General features: G+C 40.7%; 1 protein-coding gene across 2 annotated transcripts; it reads left to right on the top strand.

Annotated features, from left to right (window-relative positions):
- The first annotated feature begins 41 nt into the window (after positions 1–41).
- On the top strand, positions 42–26,439 carry NUSAP1 (nucleolar and spindle associated protein 1). Of its 2 annotated transcripts, none has more exons than XM_016220398.2 (11): positions 42–424; positions 7,305–7,367; positions 11,900–12,043; positions 13,059–13,215; positions 14,059–14,160; positions 15,432–15,541; positions 18,847–19,031; positions 21,756–21,913; positions 22,744–22,860; positions 25,409–25,517; positions 26,190–26,439. In XM_016220398.2, exons 1-11 carry the CDS (start codon positions 167–169, stop codon positions 26,281–26,283), a joined length of 1,497 nt encoding a protein of 498 aa, XP_016075884.2. In that variant the 5' UTR covers positions 42–166; the 3' UTR covers positions 26,284–26,439. The 2 variants fall into 2 exon arrangements, with proteins under 2 accessions (XP_016075884.2, XP_016075883.2); XM_016220397.2 differs by having other exon boundaries at positions 46–424; positions 18,844–19,031.
- The last annotated feature ends 406 nt before the right edge of the window (positions 26,440–26,845 follow it).

The raw sequence follows: 26,845 nt of genomic DNA, 5'->3' as shown, positions 1-26,845 counted from the left end.
CAGGCCCCGCCCCAAGCACGTGTCCTGCATCTTCATTGGACACCATAAGCCCGGGCCTGTAGCGCAGTCTGTGCCTGGACACGCCCTTCGGCTCCTAAGGATTGGTGAGGCGTGAGGTAGAATGTACGTTTGAGGCTGGGAATCAGCCTTTCTATTGGTCAACGCTATGAAACCCCGCCTTCGATGCATTTTTAACCAATGGAAGTGCAGCATTCTTAATTTAAACTGTATAAAACTTGGCGTAGTCAACGCTTCTAGCGGCGACAGAGGTTTGAACTGCGGAGCGGAGGTTGGAGGGTACTTTGTGTGGTTACCTCGATTGCAGATCGCGATGACCGTCCCGTCCCTCGAGGAGCTGGACTCCTTCAAGTACAGTGACCTACAGAACTTGGCCAAGAGTCTAGGCCTCCGGGCTAACCTGAGGGTACGGAACGGTAGCGGGTGGGGTCGGCTGAGCCGCCTCGGGGAGAGGCAGTGGGAAGGGACCGACCGGCCTGTGGGGGTGGGAGTAGGTATGGTTCACGAGTATCCCTTAAACTCTGCAAAAGTTGGGCGGAAAGGGAGCCATAACCTTCACCTGTTTTTGAGACTGACTTTTCTGGGGGCTCCCGTAGGCCTCGGCTTCAAAAGGGTTTGTTTGGTTTGGTTTTATTGGAAGTACTCTGTAATACTTCCCAGGACATCAATTACGAAATGCAGGCCCAGAAAAAAGCTCAAGTAACGCTGGCATTAATGCCGATTAATTGTTAGGCAGTCTCGGAAATACTGCCATGGCTTTTGGAAAATTCGAAACAGTAACACTTATATAAATTGTCATAGCACCCAAAATCTCTTGCTACTTTATTGGGATACCCGAAAGAAAGGTTTTTAGGGGACCAGCCCTGTAGGCACATTTTTATAACTCAGCCTTGATCTGGAATGATCGTTGTTTATTTTGATCGCTGTTGTGGTAGTGTTTCCAAACCTGTAAGGTCTTTGACTCCGAGGCTGCAAAATGTTGGGGGGGGAAATGTAGAGATTCATTTTGGGATTGGGGTTCTATATTAGATTGTAGTGGCGTTTTCCTATATAATGCTAATGTATACTCTGGAGATTTGTTCTTATGGCTTTTAAATGGTTTAAACAAAATAATAAGTGCCCAGGTATCTGTTGTGGCTGAATGATAAAGGAGTGTCTTTGGAGATATTTTTTAACTATGATGTATGGTTCCCCAATACTTCATAAACAAAGCCTAATACCTTAGCTTAAATTCCTTAGGCTTTTTGCAATCTGGCTAGAATCTTTTCTCCAAAACTGCATCCAATCTGGACTGCTTTCTGAACACTCCTTTGTCCATCTTTGTGCCTTTGCTAATTTTGACCCTTGGCCTCAGATCCCCTTCTCCCTCTATCGTCTTTATCTGCATGAATAATTTCCAATTATTCTTTTTTTTCTTTTTATTTAATTTATTGGGGTGGCATTGGTTAATAAAATTATATAGACCTCAGGTGTACAATTCTATAATACATCATCTGTATGTGGTGTGTTCACCACCCCAAGTCAAGTCTCCTATCACCATTTACTGCCCCCATACCCTCTTCTATCTATCCCCCACCCCTCTTTCCCTCTGGTAATCACCATACTGTTGTCTGTGTCTATGAATTTTGTTTTTTGCTTATCCCTTCACCTTTTTCACCCAGCCCTGCAATTCCCCTCCTCTCTGTCACTGTCTGACTGAGCTTTCATCACTGACTTGGTGCCTGGCCCCCTCCTCTTCATTTCCTTAGCCACAGGTCCACCACCGCAGTAATCCCAGGAGCCCTGTGTGCTTTTAAACAGTTTAATTTCAAGTACTGTCTTTGAGCGCTTGCAGGCTTCCACTTTGTACAATGGTTATTTGTGTATGTATGTTATCTTCTCTACTAAAAGTTAAAGTTCCTTGAACTGGGATCTTCTCATCCTTCCACCTTTGAAGTCTTTACAGTACTATGAGTACATTTTATACAGGAGATGTTGAATAATTATTCAGACTATTATTTACCCCTATTTTTTGGCAGTGCACCACAGGGTAGCAAGAGAAGCTTCTACCTGAATTCCTAGCTCCTAACAGTAAGGCCCCACAACCATTTGAATCTCTGAAGAGCTATTGCAAGTTTAGATCTTTTTCTGAAAGTCCCACCAATCATTGTCTCTTGAGGCACCTGATCTTGGGTAGTCAGTTAATCATCTGTTTTCATAGAGGGGGAGTGGTTTAGTATTTGTCACTGTAGACCTCATTGCCTGCCTAGCACACAATATCTGGCACATAGTAAGTGTCAAATACTTGAGAGGTACTATTTCTCATAATAATTTGATTATACAAGGCTTTATTATAGCCAATTATAAAAAGACACCTTTGAGATGGAGAAAATTAAGCTTGGACTAGGTGTTAAATTCTATTAAGGTATTGTTAATTTTGTTGGGTATGATAATGGTATTGTTATGTTTCCCCCATGTTTTTTTAAAGTCCTTATCTCTAGGTAATGCATACCAAGTATTTACGGGTGAAATGTTATGATGCCTTGGGTTTGCTATAAAATACTCCAGGAAATAGATGAACATGGAGTTAAAACATGGAGTTTCATTACACTAGTCTGTACTTTTGTATGTGTTTGAAATTTCTATAATTAAAATGTTTTAAATTACTTCCAGTTGGTACAGCCCAGGAGCTCATTAAATCTATCACCTTTTTAAATTCCAAGTACATAGCAAAAAATGAATAAGTTGCTCTAAGAAATTATCAAGATTTAATTATTTTTTAAAATGTAACAGTAAGATTTAAATAAATTCCACCAGTATGATAACATTCTAAATTTAGAAGAGAAAATGTTAGCTCTTTTGATTGAGGTACTGCTATTAAAGGTAAAGCAAAATGAAGGCGTCCACTGCTAATATTTATTGCGTGGCCACTGGTCCTTCTCTCACTCATGCCCTCATTTTCCTCCTTGCAGCTTAGATTAGGAAGACTGGCACTGTTTCCACATTCTTGCAGCTCTATTCCCTCACCTGGCAAAACTAAGCCTGATTGAACTCAGCTATGTGCTTAATCGTTGCCTATACCTACCCAGCTGATTCTGGCTGGAAAAGATCACCTACATTTGTTGGCTGAACTTAATTTAAATTTATGACCATAAATCGTAAAAGGGGCATTTGATTCTACCACACTTCCTTGGTAGTCTTAACTTCCCCATTTTGGGGGACCATTATTTCATATCTTCTCACCTCAGATTGGCTCTTTTCCCTCACTTGAGGGCCATGGAAAAATAGATGCAATCAGCTGAGAATTACCTCATCTTTCCACCCCCACACACTCCAGACAGCCTGCACCTGTCCCCACCTATTCCGCCTCCCTCCTGTGCCTAAGGGCAGCCTCATCATTCACGCTGGGGATCCTGTTCCTCTATGGCTACACTCCTGCAATTATCTCTCTCCTGCATCAGTTTCTCCCACTCTCCTGGCTCTTGTCCCGTTATGCATGCAATCAAGTCTTAACATCATCCTTTTTTTAAAATTGTTTAATTTTTCCAGTTATAGTTGGCAGTCAATATTAGTTTAGTTTCAGGTGACAGCATAGTGGTTAGACATTTATACGAAGTAATATCACCCATCTTTTAAAAAAAAAAAAAAAAAAAAAGAAAAAACTCTCCGGTTCCCACGTCCTTCATCTACTGCCCACTTTCTCTGTTCTTTTCCACCGAGATCGCACTTACAGAGGCAACCATGCTTACAAAGCTTGTGGTCATCTTACTGATACTTCATTTTCTCCTGCCTTACTAGCACTTCTTTCTAGTCTCCTTTGCTGGTTCTTCCTCTACCAAATCTCTCAATGTGGAGTGCCCCAGGTTTCTCTCCTTGGCCTTCGTTTCTCTAATTGTGCTGTCTCCATTGGTAACCTTATCCATGCTAATGATTCCCAGCTCCACGTCTCCAGTGGGACCTCTCCCCTGAGCTGCTGATTCATGTATTTAAGTGCATGTTAAACAGCATGGCCAGTTCAAAACAATTAAGATCTCTTCCTAATTTCAGTAAAGGGTTCAGATCCACGTTAAATCACTTTCATTCCTCTCTTCCCTGCTCACAACTGTCCATCCTGTCAGCTCTTCCTCCAAAATAACTTGAAATCTGACCTCTGCGCCATCTCCAGTGCTACAAACCTGAGCCACACCCTCGTCCCTTGACCACTGCTTCAGCCCATCCTGTGCTCCTTGCCGCTGCTCTTGCCTCACAATAGTATTCTCTTGGTAGACGAGTGCCATTTGAAACTTAAAACGAGTCATTTTTTTCCTGCTCAGTGCCCTCCAGTGACTTTTCTTACACTTAAAATCCAAACTCCTCCAAAAGTAATGAGAAGCTTGACTTGATCCCGATTGGGAGGGAAATTTTAAAAAAAGAAAACAGCTGCCCAGTCTGAGTGGCTCAGTTGGTTAAGCATTGTCCTGTGCACCAAAGGGTTGCTGGTTCAATTCCTGGTCAGGACACATGCCTGGGTTGTGGGTTGATCCCTGGTCAGAGAACATATGGAAAGCAACTAATTGATGTCTCTCTCTCACAATGATCTTTCTCTCTTTCCTTCTCCCTCTGCCCCCCTCCCTTCCACTCTCTCTAAAAATCAGTGGAAAAAATATCCTTGGGTGAGGATTAACAAAAAAAGAAGGAAGAAAACAGCTAACCTTGGACAGAGTGAAGGAAATTTGATTATGATCTACATATCAGAGGATATTAGGAAATTATTACCTTTCCTAGATATGGTAATGCATTCAAGGTTATGTAGGAAAATATCTCCTTAGTTTTAGGAGATGTGGCTGATGTATTTAGTGGTAAAGTACCATGTCTGGAACTTATTTTCAAATAGCATAGCAAGAGATATATAGTAATAGAGAAAGCAAATATAAGACAATGATTGATGAATCTATGTGGTGAGTATAAGAGTGTTTACTAAACTATTTAGACTTTTCTATAGACTTATCTTTTTTTATAATAGCAAGTTAGGAAGAAGAAACCCACACTGCTTGCTGTGGCCTGTAGCCCTCTACTGACCCAGGCTCTGGTCACGTCTCTGATCTCTCTGCCCTCCACTTGCCCTGGTCTCCACCATGTGGCTTCTTTCTGTCCTTCACATTCACCAATCCATCTCAGGGCCTCTGGGTTTGGTGTCCCTCTGCTTGGAATGCTGCTTCCCCACATCTTCACCTGCTGCCTCTTCTCATTCACATCTCAGCTCAAAAGTCACACCTCTTAGAGGCCTTTCTTGATCATCACAACTTGGGTAACACCCCCAGTCCAGTTATCAGTTTTGGTTTTTGTTTCATGCCAGTTGATATCATAGCATTTATTTTAGCTTACTTGGTTAATAGGTGGTTTCCCCACTAGTCCACCACTTGAGGCTCCTGGAGGGCAGTGACAGGGTCTCTTTTGTTCACCACTCTTTCTCCAGTGCCTGGAACAGTGTTGAGCACCATAAATGCTGGTTGAGGGAATGCATGGATATGTGCCGGTACTAACATCTATACCTCCAGCTCAACTCTTCTTGAGCATCACCCCATATCATACAACCTGCTAGAAGCCCTCACTTGGCTCTGCCACAAGCACCCCGTTTCATCATTGTGTGTTTGAGATTTTCGTGATAATCCAATGTGTCCTGGAAATCTGAACAACCTAGAATTTATGATTAACAATACTGTATTGTATACTTAAAATATTGCTAAAAGGATAGATCTTAGTTAAGCACTCTTACGGCCAAAACACCAAAGGGGGCAGTAGGAAACTATTGGAGGTGATGGGTAAATTTATGGCAGTGATGATGGTTTTATAGGTGTGTACTTATCTCCAAATCTCCAAACACGTGAAGTTGTATACATTAAATATCCACAGCTTTGGCGTGTCAACTATACTTCAATAAAGTGGTGGTGGGGAAGGGATGTTAGTATCAGAGGAACCAAGAATGCCTAAATTCTGCCCCCCCGATCATCCCCTGCACAGAGAAGACCCCAAAGAGGTGCAAGGAACAAAGGCAAGTAGAAAGTAAGGCACCACTTTATTACTAGCTGGAATGGTGTTGAGCATTCTGGTCAACTGGGCTGCAGCATGTGCTTCCCACCCCAAACACAGCCTCTCCTGTGCCGAAGCCCAGACCAAATCAGGATCTCTGCCATTCTTTCCTGGACACATGCCAGTGATACATGTGGCCAGCGAAGAGCCAAGTCTAGTGGCTGGGGCCCCTTGAGAAAGGAATCTGACTGTCAAACGCATGACTGGGTGAAGTGGAGGAAAAGAGTACACAATTAATATGCTTGACCTTTTAAGCATAGAAAAACATTACCAATTGGATTAAAAGGTCTTCTGGGGTGGGAAGAGAAACTAGGCGTTCTCTTTCACCAGGGACCTGTAACCATCCTCCTCTGTAAGACCTCCCCATCTTTGGCATTCCCCATTTAGGAACCCCCACCACACCCCACCAGCTGCCCATGCCAGAAATCTGTGTATAACAAAGTTTCCCTATTCCTCAACCCCCATATTCATGTTGATATTTTACTTCCTAGGAAGGTTTTGAATCCATCCATACTGCCTCAGCACAGTCATCTCTGATTTCCTACAACAGAAAGTCCCTGTCTTCCACCTTACCCCCCATCAAATGCGTCCTGCTGCTGTTCAGCCGGAGTGATCATTGTGAATAATGCAGAATCGGTCACTCATTGCCCTGCTGCACACTCTTCAGAGATTGTCCTTTACCCTGAGGGTAAAGATTATACTCTTAAAAGGCTTATAAGACCTGGTGGGATCACCCCCCCCCCCTTTCCCAGTCTTCTCTCTCACCGCCTCTAACAGCTCCACGCTCCCGCCACACTGAAACTGTAGTTTCTCAAACTTCACTCTCATTCTTGCCTTCCCGTGCTATTTCTTTACCCTTTTCCCTGTGTCCCACTGTCTTCTAGCCATCCTTCAGACCTCAGCAGTTTAGACCTCACGTCTTTGTCTTAGAACTGGCGTATTCTGTTACCTGCTGAAGTCTCTACCCTAGTGGGCAAGCCCAGCCGTGTGCTTGCAAAACATCCTGAGAGTCCTCATGTTGGCACTGACCCTGCTTCGATGTCATTGCCTCTTTCCTTGTCTCACTTCACTCTGCTGTGAAATCTGTGAGGCAGGGACCAATTCTGTTTTGGTCTTCATTCTATTCCCAGAGTCTGCCCAAAGGATGTTTGATGACTACAGGAACGGGAGGAAGTGTTCAATGTGTCTGTCTTGCTTATTTGATTTTGGTTCTGTTAAGATCTTTAACTTTCCTGCAGGCAGACAAGTTGCTAAAAGCCTTGAAAGCCCACCTGAGAGGGGAAGCAAGAAAAGAAAATCAGGTAAGTGAGGTTTTTTATCACCTGTTTAGCAAAACAATCATGTTCAGTTAATGAATGATAAACACAATTTAAGACCTACTGTTTATTACCAGAAAGATCATTATTGGTTATGTGAGTCCTTTCATAATAACTTGGTTATAAATGGTGAAAGTACCTTGCAGCAAGTTGGATAAGTTGTTCTTGTTTGAACTCTGTTGAATAAGTTGTTCTTGTTCCAAGTCAGAAAAACCCAGGTTAAGTAGCAGTTTTGTCTTTTTTTGTGTATTACCTGGGAAAAGTCAAACTCCTTGATTCTTAGTTTCCTGCTCTGCTGTATTGAGTCTTGTGAGAATCAGAGTGAGGACAATGCAAGAGACTTTGTAAACTTTAAACTACTGCTGACGGCAGAGGTTGTCATGGCTGCTTTAAATCCACACCAAAGATTGCTGAGAAGGCATGACACCTAAAAGGATCAGCGGGTGCTTCATTAGGGCCAGATTTCTTAACTTGAAATGGGGAAAATGTTGAAAGGCCTTAAGGAACTGGGCCTTAGAGAGCGTCTGTTATATATGTGGAAATGAAGGTAAATATAAACACGAACTAAAAAATTAACTTCCTCTTGTCTGTCTATAGTCTCTGTAACTGTATTCCAAGTTATAAATATTTTAAAACTTTCAATATTCAAAATTCTTTTGATTCCAGGTTTGAATTAACTAAATAGACAACAAAAACAAATTTTCAATTAATTAAAAGTTTTTACATCAACTAAATAATTTTATTTGTGTGTGTGTGTTTAAATGATTAAGGATATATGATTATAGTGCTATCTGAAATCAAGATTTTACTTTGGATAGTAATTGATAGACTAAATTAAAAGTGATTTACCATATTTTAACTACAGCATCTCAGGGGCCATTCCATTTTGAAAAAGTTTCACAAGAGCAGGGTGATAGTCAACATTCAGTCAGACAGAGAATTCCTAAGTAGTGAATCTGTCAATAGTGAGCTTAGATTGATGGAAAGACCTGACATACCAAAAGTTTATCTAAGCCTGCAAGAGTCAGCACAGTCCAAATACATAGCAAAGAGATTGCTTATGTCCCTAGGATAGACAAATGAGTAAGCTTCCAGACCCCCAAATCATCACCTGGGAGGTGCCCAGGTGTGGATCACATCTGAGTGAGAGTGACCTCAGACCTCTGGAAGCCTTATTTTCTCCTACTGGAGGTCAGCCTTAGCTGTGAGTTGGAGAACCTCTAGATGTAGGTTAGCCTGGCTGTGCTGGGGACTCCCTCTTCCAAACCAGGTGTGCCTGTTCAGTCTTGGATTTAGACAAGCTGTTACAATCACAGCATGGTGCATTCAGGAATGAACACATCTTCCCTGTCACTGTTGGCCTCCCAGACTAATATACTATAGTTTAGGTGTGTGGGGTTAAAAAAGACGTCTTTGGGAGTTTTGCTAACAGGCTTCTAAACCAACTATAGCACCTGTCCTGCACTGTGCTACTATAGGGGGCGGGATGAATGATTACTTTAAAAACATCTCTATATTCCAGTAACCTGTGGTGTAACCCAAAGGTACTGCTTCTATAGTGGAAAGTTTCTTTTTCTTTTCACTTTCTTCCCCATGACTATCCCAGGGGTTGGGGAGTCAGATCCAGAGAGCATCTTTCTAATCGCATGTAAATATCCCTGCTCCTTTGAAGTTATGCTCACCTATTCTCATCTCTCATCTCTTGACCTCCCCTTTGCTTTCTGATGTTCACTGTCTTGTCTTCCTCATCACCTCATGTCCTGACCTTATTTTGGGTGAATTCAAAGGTTCGTTTGGATGTCTCTTACTACCCTTGCCGCCTGTTTCCTTAACTCGTGTGACTTTTGTTTCTGCTCTTCATTAGCCGTCCACTTCTTTGAGCATATCCTGGACCTTACGTCCCTTGGAACTATACTACTTGGTAATACTTCACCTCTGCCTAAAACCTTCCACTCCAAGCCTCCTTATTCTTTCACTCCCAACACATTTACTCTATATTGTGGTTCTCAACCCCGGTTATATAGGAGAATCAGTTGGGGAGAATCATTTTTTGAAAAGTCAGGATATAAAGCAGTCTACCCCCTACTTCCATGTGTAGAGTACCAGGTGTTTACTGCCAGCTAAAATATTAGAAAGTTTCTGTGTAAGGAAATTAAATGGTTATCAAGCAAAGGCCTGGTGTTCAAGGATCTCCAGCACAGTAGCCTCCTCCTAAGGAACCTAGTAAGTCAGATTCCACCAGATAACAAGCACTCACATTCAAACTCCTCATGAGGTTTTTGCTCTGAATATGAATAAAAGACCAACAATCATAAACATTTGAGGAAAGCCTGTAGTCAGAGAGTTTAAGATAAAGATTACCCTAGGCCCTGCCCAGGTAGTTCAGTTGGTTAAGAACATCATCCTAATACACCAAGGTTGTAGGTTTGACCACCAATCAAGGCATATACAAGAATCAACCAATGAATGCATAAATAAATGGAACAACAAATCGATGTTTCTCTTTCTCGCAAATCAATTTTAAAAAAAAGATTACCGGCCAGGCGTGGCTCAGCGGTTGAGCATCGTCCTAGGATCCAGGCAATAGGGGTTCAATTCCCGGTCAGGGCACATGCCCGGGTTGTGGGCTCGATCCCCAGTCGGGGGCGTGTAGGAAGCAGCCGATCAATAACTCTCATCATTGATGTTTCCCTCTCTCTCTCTCTCTCCCTCTCCTTTCCTCTCTCTGAAATCAATAAAGATATATTTTTTAAAAAGCCTTACAATAACTTATTGATTTATCAACTTTTAGAATCAAGCTACAAAGAAAGGACATAGATGATTCAGTTAAGGTTACATAACAGGCTATAAGTGGTATCAGCTTGGATGCTTAAAGAGAATAAATGACAGAAGTTGAGGGGTGAAGGGAAATGTAAGGATGCTAATATCTGCAGTTTACAAGCTAGGTGTATATAGTTGTGGAACAATATTTAAAGCTCCAAAGGTAACTAATACAGTGACTAAAGTGGTATGATTCTGTTAGGACGAAGATGTGGAGATGAATGGTACAAATGAGCTAAATTTTATCACCTGATAGGCACAAAAATAACTATTGAAAATATAAGTATGGAGGGGGGCAGGAAGCCCAGCCAATGTGACTGACTGACTGATTGAGCATTGACCCATGAACCTGGAGGTCACGGTTTGATTCCCGGTGAGGGCACATTCCCTGGGTTGCAGGCTCAATCTCCAGTAGGAGATGGGCAGGAGGCAGCCGATCAATGGGTCTCTCATCATTGATGTTTCTATCTCTCTCTCCCTCTCCCTTCCTCTCTCTGAAACCAAAAACATTTTAAAACAACAGAAAATATAGATGAATATTTCATCTACAAATCACTGGTGATATATGTGACCACCCGAAATTAAGCTTGAGAAATAGGAAGGGTAGGCAGAGAACCAACTGCTTTATATGTTTATTAGTTCACTTATTATTCTATTAGTTTATTTCAAAAAATTAGAACTTATGAATTAAAAAATTAGAAAAGCACCAAAACAAATCAGATCTTTCCTTTATAGTCTATAGGTAAGAAAGCCTCCCTCATGTGAGGTTATGATAATATTTTCACCTATTTTTTTTTCCTAGTGCTTTTATTGTTTCAGCTTCTACTTTTTAATCTTTAATACATTCAGATTTCATTGTGGTATGAGAGAAGGATTGAGTTTCATGGCCCCCCTCCCAAAATATTAAAAACAATTTTCTCACCATCATATGTTGAATAATAAGTCTAGCCTCCTCCATGATATGAAGTGTGACCATTATCACATAATGATTTAGTATATAAGCAGGTCTGTTCGAGATGTTTTGGTACCTGTACTGTACTGTTTTGATAAAGTAGCTCTTTACTTTTTAGTTTATGGTACTGCAATTGCCTTTTTTTTTTAAATATATTTTTATTGATTTCAGAGAGAGGAAGGGAGAGGGAGAGATAGAAACATCAGTGATGAGAGAGTCGTTGATCGGCTGCCTCCTGCGCACCCCCTACTAAGGATCGAGCCTGCAACCAGGGCATGTGCCCTGAGCGGAAATCGAACCAGTGACCTCTTGGTTCACGGTTTGACACTCGACCATTGAGCCACACCCAGCCACGAGTGCTCAAAAATTTTAAAAATATCTTTTGCATATGTAATATGCTTTTTTATTGTTATTTTTTTTTAATCTTCACTGGAGGATATTTTTCCCATTGCTTTTCAGAGAGAGTGGAAGGGGGAGAGAGAGAAACATCAGTGTGAGAGAGGCACATCAACTGGTTGCCTCCTGCACACTTCCAACCAGGGCCAGGATGGAGCCTGCAACCGAGGTACATGCCCTTGGTGGGACTCGAACCTGGGACCCTTTAGTCTGTAGGCCAACATGCTAACCACTGAGAAAAACTGTACAGGGCTATAATATATGTTTTTTATTCAGTTTAAATGCTGATTCTTCTGAGCATTATACCGCTATACATAGGGCATGGCAGATTAATCTCTCTCTTTTTCAGGATGAAAGTCAGACTTCTGCATCCTCTTGTGATGAAACCGAGCTACAGATTAGCAGCCAGGAACAAGCTGAAAGGGAGCTGGCGAGCCATGTCACCAAAACAAGGAGAAGGCGCAGGACTGCCCACAGGAATCCTGACTCCCAGGTAGATGGAAGTGTGCAAACTGAAAACAAGCCATCACCTGTGCCAAAATTGGTATATTCTTAGGGAACTTTTTTGTTAATTTCCTTATGCTATCAGGTAGTGGTCCATGAGTGCACAGCCCCAAGTCTAGGATGCTCATCATCAAACCCCAGGCGCTGGCGTTCAGGAAGCACTTATTAAGTCTAAGCACAAATTATATACTTATTGAAGAAGTATGAACCTTCATTAGTTTTTACTTACGTGAGGTGTAGTAAATAAGAAGGAAAGAAGCCAACATTAAATATGATTTTTTTCCCCTTCTTTCCTCTCCTGTCCCAGGCCTGGTTATCACGCTCTTTTTAGTCTTCTAGCAGCGAGGCCATGTGATTGCAGGGGCTTCCCTCACTTGCTTTGAGAGGACTCTAATTGTATTGTCCTTTCATTCCAATATAATTTTTATAATACATGGTCCTAGCATTTCTAGCTTTGTTCAGTCCCTTAGTCATTCGCCTGTCTGGGTCTCTTAGTGTTGGTTTCGAATCCCTAAGAGGGTTTCTCCTGCCATTATGCCTTCCAGTGGTCCCTAGTATCTCCTCCTTCCAAATTCACACTCTTGTGACACTTGAGACAGAGAACCAAACCTGCCACTCAGTAATCTTATTGTCCTACTTTTCTTTAACTCCTTTCCTCCCTCAGCTTGGTACTCATCTTTGAAGGTACTGATTATTTCTCTGTTCTTTTTAAATATATGACCATAAGCAATGTTTTTAAAATTGTTAATGTTATATTTTTAAATTGAGATATAATTGACATAAGATTACTTAACTTCAGTTGTACAACCTAATGATTCAATTGATGTTTTTATATATTGCGGAATGAGCACCGTAAGTCTAGTTAATATCCATCACCGTGCATAGTTACAAAAATATTTTTCTTGTAATCAGTGCTTTTAAGATTTATTTTTTAGCAACTTTCAAATGTGATGACTTCTTATTTATCATTTAAGTCATTTATTTCCTTTTAAAATTTGTACCAGGATCCTTTACAGGTAAAAACAAGTGATCCAACTGAGTTCCAGACTCAAGAAAAGGAGGAAAATCAGGCTTTCAGAACTGTTGTAGAAATTTCTTCTCCACCAGATGATAGACAAGGAGATAAGAATGCGGTGTCCTCGGGAAAGAGTGAAATAAATGGTATGCCAAGTAACTAAAAAATCCAAAATTGCTAGGGCAGCCACGTGCCTTATATCCCTATCATTGCTGTAATGAAGTGCTACAAATTAGGCAGATTAAAAGAACACATTTAGCCCTGGCTGGTGGGGCTCAGTGGTTAGAGCATCGGCCCTTGCACCAAAGGGTCTCGGGTTCGATTCCTAGTCAAGGGCACATGCCCGGGTTGCGGGCTACAGCCAATCAGTGCAGTGACTCTCTCATCATTGATGTTTCTTTCTCTCTCTCTCCCCCTCTCCTTTTCCTTCTCCCTCTCCCTCTCCCCCTCCCTCCCCCTGAAATCAATAAAGATAGATTTAAAAATAAAAAGAAACAAGTATAGGCATACCTTACTTTATTGTGCTCCTCAGATGTTGCATTTTTTTTTACAAATTCAGGGCAAGACCCTCCACCAGCAAAAAATTTACTGCTTGCTTTATTGGGTGGTCTGGAACAGAATCCTCAGTATCTCTGAGGTCTGCCTGAGGATACATGCCAGAAAGCTAATGGTGTTTCTAAGGCTGGTGGGATTGTGTGATTTTTTTCATTCTAGTTAGAATAATATGTTTATAGCAAAAGTTCTGAAAAAGTGTTTTAAAATTTTTAGTATAACTACTATACAGAAAACAAAATTTCTGCCTACTTGAAGCATATGAGCTAAAATTTTAGTGATGCTATAAACGAATTCTTTGTGCTCCTCATGTGCCATTTCTCCCACCGCCCTGGCAGAGCCTATCACATCAAAATGCTCATGTTAACTGTCAGACATTTCTTTATTGTCAAGAATCTGTTGAAATCTTTTCATTAGTTCTGTATCTTTGTATTCAGGTACTGAAGATTCAAAGGTACCCTCAGAAAGAAAGAAGACTGTCTACACAGATGGGTTTTCCAAATCTGGAAAAAATAAAAGAATTGCAAGCACTACTCCAAGTAAGCTTTGCAGGCTGATGTTGGCGAGTCCGTGTGCTGTCACAGCTGGAAGTGGGATGCCAGAACCGGGCTGGCATCTGCATGCTCTTGTTTTCTAGCTGTGATATCTTGGGCAACTTACTTATCCTCAGTAATCTTCAGTTGAAAGTGGGAATGGTTGTACTACCTATTCATCAGGTTGATATTTAGATTAATTGAGACTATTTTTCCACTTCTGATTACCTAGCACAGTAACTAGTATATAGCACGTATTCAATAAATATCTGAGAATGAATGTCTGTAAAGTACTTGGCATAGTGTCTACCTTGTAATAAATTTTTTATTTTATTTTTTAAAATAATAAGTCTAAGGGACTCCATTTTGGGACATGTAATTGTTTGTCCCTATTGCTTGGCACATAGAATGTTGATTGTTATATGTTTATAGTACTTAGAATGCTGCTTAGCATATATTAGAAATTCAGGTACTTAACTAAAATATTCTTAATTGGAATGTGTGTGTGTGTGTGTATTTTTTTTTTTAGAATAGCACAGAACAGGGGTCAGCAGACTACTTCCTGCCTTCGCCTGTCTTATAGCCCTTGAGCTAAGAATGGTTTTTATAGTTTTTAAAGGGTTGTATAAAAAAAGAATCTGAGACCATACCATTTGTGGCCACAAAACCTAAAATATTTATTATCTGCCCTTTACAGAAAACGTGTGCCAATGCTTGGCATAGAGCTTTCTAGGCATTTTAAAACATCAAATTTATGATTAAATAAGGCCATTTAATTAATTGGTGAGGGGAGAGGACAAATCAGTTACAGTGGCACCTCAGTTTTCAAACGTCTCTGTTGACAAACGTTTGGGTTTACAAACACCGTAAACCCAGAGGTAAGTGCTTCTGTTTTCGAACTCACCTCAGAAGTCGGACATGGCATGTGGCTTCCGCTGAGGGCAGGATCCTGAGGCCCAGCTGTCGGCTATGGATCCCTCGGCTTTCGAACATTTCAAAACTCAAAAGGTCTTCCGGAACGGATTACACTCGAAAACCGAGGGACCACTGTATTCTTTTCTTATCCTCTGGACTAAACCAAGATGTCAGCAGTATATGTTTTGCCCCTGAGTTTCCAAAAACTAAATGTTTTGAAATTAAAGTTTTGGCAAAGATGATGTTGAAATTGAATGTTAGGGGTGCAGAGAAGTGAATAAGTGTTAACAGAAAAACAAAGGGAAGGTGAATAAATGGATTTTGTCTTGTTATTAATTTTCATATTTTGTGGAACATTCTAGACTTTAAGAAGCTTCATGAGGCCCGTTTTAAGGAAATGGAGTCCATTGATCAATATATTAAGAGAAAAAAGAAACATTTTGAACAACACAATTCCTTTAATGAACTGAAGGTAATTATGTTCTTAATGGGACTAAAATATTTTATTTTAATGTCAATACCACATATACACCATGGTTAATACAGCCAGCTTTCTATTACTCCATTAGTGGAATGGATTTGAGTTTATTGAATTTTATTATCTTAAATTGCTTTCCCCCACCATGAGAATTTTCAAAACCCTCCAGATGAAATAGTGAGTCCTCACTATACAGAATGAATTCCAAAGTGGCAATAAGTTGTTGTGTTTTCCGCATTCAGACATTGTGCCTATCACCTTCATTTATAGCTGAATCCATCTGCTTTCCCTTTCACCTAAAGGAAAACGGGTGACTAGCAGTGTCTAACTTAAAGGCTCAGTGATGACTGAGCTCCCTGGCGGGCCTTCAATCCAGGTCTTCCTGGACTCGGCCCCTTCAAGTAAGAAAAGGTGACAAAGTCAAGCCCCAAGGTTGAGTTAGCAGAGTAGTGAGCTGATAACATCCTAGATAGTTGATGCTATTGTCTTACATGGTATCTGGTGTCCAAGCGGGGAGCCTTAGAAACATTTATTTTAGAATTTTTAGTAATACATAACCAACCACCTGCCTATTTCTAAAAAGACTTTAAGGCAGTTTGTGCTATTACAGTATAAAGTCGATTTGAAAGGGGCAGAAAATGAGCGCTGTTAGCAGGTACATTGTCTATTATATCAGTTACTCAGTTGAGTTTTGAGTTTTCTGATACTAATGCCAACAGGGAAATGCACTGGGTGGTAAGTTAATTCTAAATGATTTAAAATAACATAAGCTTCTTAGTGAGAAGCTTAATCTTGGCTAATAAACATTGGAACGGTATTCATAAAACCACTGTTACACAGTTGAAGGCACTGTTTATCAGTCTTCAAGCAAACAGTGACAAAGCCAAGTCATGGCATTAAATATCTCCGTTCCTTCATACTGATCAAACAACATGGGTGGAGAATCCAGACAGGAGATATTTAATATGGTTAGAATACTTTCATAAATATTAGAAAGGGATAGGTATCACTACATTCACAGTCGAATACTGGGACAGGAGGCCCATACTGACACTTTACAGAAAGTAGGCATTTAGCTTTTTCTGCATAGGCACTAGGTAGTTGGAAATATGCCTTGGAAGCAGGGCCACTCATTTTCCTTACCAGGAAGTTAGGTCTACTTATGTACTTGATTGAAAGTCAAGCTTTCTATATGACATAAGATGGATGAGTTAATTTTCCAGCTAAAAGTTAAGGGTAGAACAACTGCCTCAACCATAAACTTGAATGTGGCCTTAAAGATGTGTTGAATAAATGAGTAGCTTATCTTTTTCTTTTTTTTAAATATATCTTTATTGATTTCAGAGCGAGGAAGGGAGAGAGAGAGAAACATCAGTGATGAGAGAGAGTCATTGATCTGCTGCCTCCTGCACCCCCCCACTGAGGATCGGGCCCGCAACCCAGGCATGTGCCCTGACTGGGAATCAAACCCTGATCGCCTGGATCCTGGGTCAGCGCTCAACCACTGAGCCACGCACAGCCGGGCAAGATGTACTTTTTTAAAAAACGAAAAAAAAAGTGGTAATGATCAAATTTTTAAAATTTTGATAATATGAAATAAATATCAATTGAATTGATATTTCGTTGATCATTCTGTTATGTTATTTATATATTATATATCTTTCTATGTTATAATTGGCTTTTTTCTTTGAATGCTTAATTTAAATTTTTGTACACTTATGAGCCATTAATCTATATTAATGATATATATTGTATGTTGCAAATATTTTCCCACAGTTTATCTTTATATTAATGGTGTCTTTTACCTTGTGGAAGGTGTTTTTGTTTTATTTTTAGTTAAATCTATCCAACTTTTCCTTTTAAGGCTCTGAATTCTTTTGATGCACTGCCTGTCCCAAGATCATGAAAATGTATTTTTATATTTATATTTACTGCTTTTGTTATTTTTCCCTGTTTAATTTTTTTTTTTAATCTTCACATGAGGATATGTTTAGAGAGAGGAAGGGAGAGAAACATTGATTGGTTGCCTCCCATACGCACCCCAACCAGGGATCGAACCCGTAACCTAGGTATGTGCCCTGACTGGAAATCGAACCCACAACCTTTTTGGTGTATGGGACAACACTCCAACCAACTGAGCCATCGTCCAGGGCCCTATGTTTTACTTTCATATGTGATATAATTGAGTTATTTGCTTTGTTAGAACAGGATTTTTATTGCTAAAAGAAAGGGAGGAATTGATTGGATACATTGCTAAGAAAATGAATTAATACTATTAGAATCAGCAATATAATGTTGTACCTGAAAAAAAGGCAAAGAGATTGGTTCTCAGTGCAATTAGAATCATTTATACATTATATGGTGCTCAAACAAAGATGTAGAGTAGATGGTCCTGGCACCAAGTGTGGACTGCAAGGAGACTGTGGAAAGGGGAAATTTAGAGGACACATAGAAGGCATAAAAGGTGTGATTAAATACTACGGTATACTTACTACATCTAATCTGGGTTCTCAGCTTATGGGAAAGATGTGTATTTATTAAAGATTGTAGTTTTACATTGGTCTCACAACATTAGAATCTCTTCTGCTTGTATGTCAAGATGACAAGTTAACATAATTCTCTAGTTTGTCTTTCACAGGATATAATCAGAATTTTTTCATTTTGCTTTTCATTGTGAATTTCATTAGTCCTGCCTCTGTTGTCAGATAATGAAGTTACATTTCTTCTGCTTGCAACAGAGCCTAGACTAATGATAATAAAACATTCAATTACTTTTGTCTTGACAAAAGATAATGTAAGTGGAACCCTTCCCAGCCATTTCAAAGAGAGCATTTCCTTCCCTCCCTTCTTTTCTTTAGGTTTTTTAGAAAGAATTTTTTAAAACTATGAGGGGAGTGGAGGTGAGATTATTTTTAGATTTCACATACTAACTATGTAGTAGGTTCTTCTTTGAGTTTGTATTTAATAAACTGCATATCATGCTGTCAGAGTTACCATATGTCCAAGATAACCTATTATTTATTCTCCTTTTCTGGCCACTGGGCCTGTTTAAGCCACATTCTTTCTCTAGTTAGAAAATACCTGGGTATTTGGGACCTGGGGAAGGCTTTCTGGAACACATTACTCAGCACAAGCAGAAGTTACTGTTAAATCAGAGTCACTGTAGCAACACAGGTGGAGGAACTGCCCAGCCTGCCAGGCAGGTAGGATAGGTGAAGTATTGGAGAAGGGATGACAGGTGGGGTTAAAAGTGGGGATGACGGAAAGCTTTAAGGATGATTTTCCTTTCTTCTTAGAAGCAGTCCGTCACTAAGGACGTGGTGGCAACTCCAGTTGGACTCCAAGGAAGACACTCTATGGCTTGTACACCCTCAAGCCAGCTGCGCCCGCAAGGCCGGGCCCAGGGCCCTGCAGATCAGAGCACCTTGTGTGTGAAGGGGTCAGTCAGGTACCCCACTCTCTCAGCAACTAAAATGAATGTCAGGTAAAGCACTCCAAAATGTGATCTAGGACAAGGCCTCAGAGCTTTACAGCTTCTAATGCATTTCAGGTGGACTACATCAAGTGTTTTCATGTTGATTAAAAAAAGAATGAGCCCTGGCCAAGTGAAGCATTGTCCCCTACAGTAAAAAGGGTGCGGGTTTGATTCCTGGTCGGGGTACATACGGGAGGAAGAATGAGAAAGTATTGGAACAGAGAGAAAGATCAGCAAATTGGTTTTATAAATTCTAATTTTTTTCTTTAAAATTGTATTTGGTTTTCTTGTTTCGTTTTGTTTTTTCTTTATGAATTTCAGAGAGAGGAAAGGGGAGAGAGAGAAACATCAGTGATGAGAGAGTTGTCATTGCTCGGCTGCCTCCTGCACGCCCCCTACTGGGGACTGAGCCCGGACCCCAGGCTTGTGCCCTGACCCGGAAACCATGGTTTCCTGGATCCTAGGTCGATACTCAGCCGCTGAGCCAGCCTGGTTGCGCCAGTTTTCTTGTTTTATCCAACTTACCTAAGCTCACATTTGATTCATAGATAAAGATAGAAAATAAGATATATGAATATTTTTCATTTTAATGTATACCTGCAAAGATGTGTAAAGAGACATTTTTCCATTGACTTGAACACACAGTTGAAGCTAAATTCCTATAGAAAATCTCCCAATGCAGTGATTAAAAAACGGACTCATCCTAAAACATAAATACTGTAACCCACTGGGCACTGCAGTATCATAGCTATCTCATGCCCATCGATCCCTCTGTTTTGTTTGCTTGTACCTTTCCTGACATCAGGGTACCGCTCAACTATGATTGTCCCCCAGATGAAGATCTTCATGCTCCTTTTAATACCAAAATTTTATTCTCTCCGTTTTAAAGAGCATCTACAGCTCTAATAGAGCTGGTGCACGGTAACACTTCCCCAACATGTGCAATTACGTGACATAGATTTTATCCTCACCCGAGAATGTGTTTATTGATTTTTTCCGAGAGAGGAGTAGGGAGAGAGAGAACACTGATGTGAGAGAGAAACATCTATTGGTTGCCACCTGTACTCGCCCTGACCGAGGATCGAACTCGGAACCTAGGTATGTGCCCTGACTGGGAATCGAACCTACTCCCTTTTGGTGTATGGGACAACTGAGCCACCCGGCCAGGGCTGACGTAATTTTGGTTTTTTTTTAAGTGTATAACATTTCTTGTTTATTTACAGTCAAGTTCTTTTGGGCAACACAGCTGAAAAATTAAAAATGTGCCCTGACCTGTGATTTTTCAACTCTGCTCAACTCGAGCTTTCTGAAGGACAAACAGAAAAGGGGAGACGTGGGTGGGGCAAGGGGAGGGGGAGCCCCGCCCAGTGGGAGGAAAGGTGCCCCTTACCCTTCACCTCCCACCAGGCTCCAGCACTCACACCCACAGCTGTCAAGAGAGCAAGCATGGGAGGAAACAAAGTGCAAATTGGAAAGTGATAAAAATATTGGTGTTTCAGACACTTAAGGAACCAAAATTTTTATACACAGGTAAAATGGGAAGGATAAATGCTTAGGAAAAAAATGCCCCAGGCCAGTTTTCCCTGGCCTGATCACAGCTCCTGAAATGGAAGGTGACATTCCCTCCCTCCCAGAATGAGCCCCCTGCCTCCTGCACCAAAGGGCACTGCACGGGGGCTTGGCACAGGGGGCATTGACCTGTAGCTGCTGGCTCCAGAGACACACCCTAGCCCCCGAGGCCCCGGCAGCTGTACTCTAAGACTGTGGCTTGCTGAAATAGTTTTTTAATCTTAAAAATGCCCTTAGGTTGGGAATTCTATTTACTGAGTTAGCTTGGAATATGAGGTGCCTATACTTTTGGCAGTTCTGATTGTATTTAATACTATTTAAGAACACTATGGTCAAAGACTAGCCTTTGTTTCATTGCAATGTACAAAACAGCCTGGAATTCACAACATCTGCCCTAGCACATCCAATTTTCCTAACTATTGTAGAGTGTTTGGTGATAATTTGGGGTGTTGATTCAAGATCACCATCAAATTACTAGTTTTAAGTCCAGAAGTCCCCTGTTAACCCACCACCAACAACCCTATGTATATTTTTATCTGTCATTAGTAGATATTCTTTAAAGGTAAGACACGATCATCTAAGGACTCACCATTATTTTATAAACTGTAAGAAAAGTAACTGCCAACTATGACATGTTAGTATTGTAAAAAACATCCCAATTTCAGAGATGTTAAAATGTAGGAAAACTATGAATCAGAGAATCAGTGAAGAACATACGTGGCAGTTTGTTATGAATAGAGAATGGGCTTATGTACCACTCAAATGAACATCTTCTAAGATGTAAGATCTGTTCCCTTCACTTATTTGACATAACAATCTCCTGTTCCCTCTGACTTGCCATCACCAGGAAGAGGAGAAATAAGGGGAGCTTCTTCCAGTACTTCCTAATCTGTAACTTGAGGCCTGCAGGCATCTCCTTCAAGCTCTGGCTTATACTGTCGTTGGCCAATTCATGGAGAGAAGAGAGTACAAGCCATATTTTATAAATAACAAAAGTTGGTAAATGATCAGTGTTTTAAGAGCATGTCTGTTCTGCAAAAGAGGTTCATTTTTGTAACAGTATTTATTGGGGCCCTTTCACTGCTTGGTGATGGCTTTGTTTATAATCTTGACACAAGTTGCTCTTGACACTAGCCATGTCTTGCACTCCACTGTTCTGTTTAGGTTTTCAGCTGCTACTAAAGATAATGAATACAAGCGTTCACTGACCAAGACTCCAGCCAGAAAGTCTCCACATGTGTCCATATCTGAGAATACCCCAAAAGGCCAGGCTGTGCTTGGGACAAACAAGTTACAGACCACAAAGGGGGATTCTGCTACAGGTAAAAAAAAATTTTGGTTGATCTTTAAGTCCTGTAACTTCCTGAAATTAAGTATATCTATTTCTTTAAGCCTATCCATACCTGTAAAATCAAAAGCAAACATTTCACCATAGCTTTTTTCATTTTATACTAGTGAGAGAAATGCCAGAGACACAAACAAAAAACTAGTATCTGCCTGAGGACTTGGTCCTGTTCAGGAGGGGTCCTAAGATGGTGATCCTCCCTGAAGAGCATTCAGCCCCTTCTCAGACCCAGGGGTTAGGAGGAGAACCATGGTATTCATTACAGACTCCAAGTGGTCCTGTAGGACCCTAAACTAACAGGTCCCAGAGTTCATGGAATGAATGCCACACTACTGACTAGTGGACTAGGTAAGGCAGAATAAGCCATACAGATGCTCTTGTTATTAGTAACAAACAGAGCCATTTCATCTATATGTGATTAGGTTTCTTGCAGTCTCTATATATGTGTTAATGAAAATGTTACTGTTAGTAATATGTAATTTTTAAGAAGGGTAAATATCAGGGAAACAGCCTGAAAAATTACCCACTTAATTCTTTAAACAGGATTCTAACCTCCCAGTTGATCCTAGGAAATGTCAAAATGTTTACACTATTTGAGGAGCAGCTAACACAGGAAACAAATCTCGGTGGTTAACTTTCTTCAGTTATTCTTTTCTCGTCCTTTTTAACCCTACATTTGTTTCAGACTTTTCATATAGATTATATTTTTAAGATTGAGAAGTGATACTTTAATTAAAAAAAAAACTATAACAGGTCTTTTTTTCCTCTAATCAAGCCCTTGGCTTTTGTGTGTGGGCTTTTTTTTAGTTATTACCCCATTCAAGTTGACAACTGAAGCAGCACAGACTCCTGTCTCCAACAAGAGACCAGTGTTTGATCTCAAAGCAAGTTTGTCTCGTCCCCTCAACTATGAGCCACACAAAGGTATGTGGGGATGTTTTAAGGTACAAGACATGCAAAGACTTAAGATTAACCAATTTCATAACTGAGGATGTGACCCAGATGGAAACCCTACTTGACCACCTAGAATTCCTGGCCCTACTCCTCATGATTAAAAAGAATGTCGAGCCCTAGCAGGTTTGAATCAGTGATTAGACCTTCGGCCTGTGGACTGAAGGTTCCGGGGTTCGATAACAGCCAAGGCCACGTACCTAGGTTGCAGGCTCTATCCCCGGCCCTGGTCTGGGCACATGTGGGAAGCAACTAATCTATGTGTCTCTCACATGGATGTTCTCTGTCTCTCTTCTACTCTCTCTGAAAAGCAATGGAAAAAATATCCTTGGGTGAGGATTAAAAAAAAAAAGGCCCAGCCGGGCGTGGCTCAGCAGTTGAGCATCGACCTATGATTCAGATCTTGGTTTGATTCCCAGTCAGGGCACAGGCCCAGGTTGTGGGCTTGATCCTCAGCAGGAGGCAGCTGATCGATGACTCATCATTGATGTTTTTCTCTCTCTCTCTCTCTCTCTCTCCCCCTCCCTCCCCCTCTCTCTGAAATCAATAAAGACATATTAAGAAAATAAAAAATAATAAAAATTTAAAAACAGCTACTCACACACCCCATTTTTTCTCCCCATTTTCCCATCTGGGGCAATGGTACCTCTGCTGACTTGTCTACTGAGTTGTCAGGGCAGAAACCCAGGAGTCCTCTTGCTCCTCATATCCAGTCTTTTCACTTCTACCTTTAAAAAAGATCTTTAATCTGATCGCTTTTCACCCCTCCACTGTGACTCCCTTTGGTCCAGGTCGTCATCCTCTCTTTTTTTTTTTTTTTTATATATATCTTTATTGATTTCAGAGAGAGAAAGGGAGAGAGAGAGAGAAACATCAACGATGAGAGAGTCGTTACTGATCAGCTTCCTCCTACATGCTCCCAACTGGGGATGGAGCCCACAACCTGGGCATGTGCCCTGACCTCCTGGCTCCTAGGTCAATGCTTAACCGCTGAGCCACACCGTCCGGGCTCATCATCTTCTCTTACCTGGGCTTCTAGAATAGCCTCTTTGCCCCATTACAACCTTATAAACAAACAGAGCACATCACTGCCTTGCTCAGAACCTCCTGAGGTCTCCCATCTCTCTCCCAACTCAGTCACCGCCTCCTCCCTTTCCTGACTTTGGGACAACCACACTAGTGTTTCAGCTCTTTAAACAAACAGAGCTCATTCCCACCTCCAGTTCTTTGAACTTATCTATCCCTCTGCCTTAGCTAGAAGTTTCCACAGACCTTTGCACAGCTTGCTCCCTCATTTTAATGGGACATCCACTCAGCTGTCATTAAGTCAGGCCTTTTCTCCACTCCCTGCCTCCCAGTCTTGACTCCTTAGCCTGGTCAATATTTCTTCATAGCACGTGGCACCACCTGATGTTATGTTACTTGACTATCATCTACTTCTACCACCCGAATGTAAGCCCAAGAAAGCAAGGATTTTTCCTGCTTGGTTCACTGATTGTGTCCCCAGCACCTCCAACAGTCCCTGGCACACACCAGGTGCTCAATAAGTATTTGCTGTGGGAATGACCACCACTAACTTTGACCGAAGGGAGAAAACCTAGATTAGAGCGTCATTTGTGCTTATTATTATTTTTATATCTTAGACAAGTCACTTAGTTCCTTTATGGAAGGGAAAATGAGTAAGTACTATTTTAGTGTTTATTGATTAAATGATAACCATGGGTGTGAAAGTCATTTTTATAAAATGGGAAACACTGCAAATAATAATCATTGGTACTCAGGCATAGGCCATAAACTATACAAATAAAGCAATACAGCCCGGCTGGGCATGACTTAGTGGTTGCGGATCAACCTAGGATCCAGGAGATCGCAGTTCAATTCCCACTCGGCATATGCCTGGGTTGCGGGCTCGATCCCCAGTGGGAAGTGTGCAGGAGGCAGCCAATCAATGATTCTCTCTCATCATTGATGCTTCAACTTTCCCTCTCCCTTCCTCTCTCTGAAATCAATAAAAATATATTTAAATAAATAAATAAAGCAATACATAAACATCTGGAAATTTGGTCCCGGTTCTAAAGCCAACAAAATATTCCCACTTGTTCCATTCCAAATACAGTTTACTAGGTAACGGTAATAACAAACTGCATAAGTGAAATACCTTTTTTTTTTAAATACCACTTTAATATTAATCATAATACCTATGCAACCTTGGAATAAACTACTTAGTTGTGATTGCTTCTTTTAATGTGCTATGTAATGGGAGTTGTTTTTTGTTTGTTTTTAATATTAAGGTTTTCTTTGTGACTTTCCAAGGATTAAAAAGTAGAACACATTATTTAGAGAAAAAAATGCAATTTATATCTGTGGAATATGAAATTGAAATTAATGAAAGACATATTGGCAAATGTCTATTTTAAAAAAAGTATAGATGTTGATAGCAAGCAAGTAGCCACAGATGAATAAAGTTGGGGCTATAAATACAAGAATCTTCATTAATCTGTCTTTGTCTGTCCTAATCTAGGAAAACTGAAACCATGGGGACAATCTAAAGAAAATAAGTCTCTGAATGAGCGTGTAAACAGGGTTAGCTTCCACAAGAAAACTTACAAACAGCCTCGTCTCCAGACCAGGTGAGTACATAATTATCCAGTCCTATAATTCTTTTAATTTTGAAAGAATGTATATAAAAGCAGAGCCTCTGAGGGACAGTTAGTGATGAGAGTCTCAGTAAGTGGTGTTTAAGAAGATGCTAGAATCACATATAGAACTTTATAAAAGTACACATGCCTAGGCCCCACCACAGTGGGTTCTAATTCAGTAGGTTTGAGGTGGGGCCCAAGCATCTGCATGGTTTCCAACTACATTTACTATTAAGATCATTAACATGATCCTGGGGCCTCCCCACCACCACCACCACCACCAATCCTTTCATTAAAACATAGTGGCTTAAGTCAGATCCTGGTTCCTAGTTCCAGCATTTTCACTAGACTGTGTAATTTTGAGCTTGACCTTTGACTTTCAGAGGTAGAGATTTATTAATTAAAACAAAAACTACAGGGGTTGGGTTCAAGCACTAAGGTGCCTTCTGGTTTCAGTTCTGTGCTTGACTTTAGAGTGCTGCATTAAGATAAAAAGGAAAATACCAATTTATAGCCCTTTAACACAGCAATGATTTTCATCACGACCACCAGATAGACTGCAGCATCCCTATAAGTGTGTTTTACACAAGTGTGCTAGATGTCATTTTAAGTCTGGACATTGTGGAGCTTCACTAGAGCCTAATGTGCACCTGTCCCTCTTAGGGAGGAGCAACGGAAGAAACATGAGCAAGAACGAAAGGAGAAGAAAGCAAAGGTCTTGGGAACCCGAAGGGGCCTCACTATGGCTGCAGATTAATAGTTTAACATTCTGTAAATATTCCTTTACTCTGAACCTTTTTTTGTAAATATTTTTATACTGTCCTTTCCACTTTAGTCAAAAGATCTTTTTCTGCTCTTAACTTTGTTCATAATATGTAGTGTCGGGTTCTTCACATGCTACAATCTCTGAAAAGATGCTACTACCTTAAAGCTCACACACTTTTCAAAATGGTTTTAACCTAAGCCCCTGTACAAGTCAGTTTTCCAATGAGACCCATCCTATAGGTCCTTTTTTTTCCATTCTATAGATTCTTGACCTAGATTTTTCCCCCTGCTGGTTCTAATATGAGCAGAATTGCAGTCCTCTTCTAGGCGAGAGCATTTACCTAACGGTAGCTTGTTATACCACAAGCTTTAGTAGAAATTGAACAGTAATCACTTATGAATAGGGTAAGTTGGGAAAAGTTACCTCTTCATTCTTTAGAGAATTTAGTCATTTTAATGAAACTGTGGGCCATATAGGTCAGTTATGGCATCAATATTTTACCCATGGGAAGTGGTTTGTTCCCAAGCTTACACACCTTTGTTCCTATCACTCC

Source organism: Miniopterus natalensis, chromosome 1 (assembly GCF_054644295.1).
Source record: "Miniopterus natalensis isolate mMinNat1 chromosome 1, mMinNat1.hap1, whole genome shotgun sequence".
NCBI lineage: Eukaryota > Metazoa > Chordata > Mammalia > Chiroptera > Miniopteridae > Miniopterus > Miniopterus natalensis.
The sequence above is the reverse complement of the archived record's forward strand: the minus strand, read 5'-3'. Positions and strand labels throughout refer to the sequence as shown.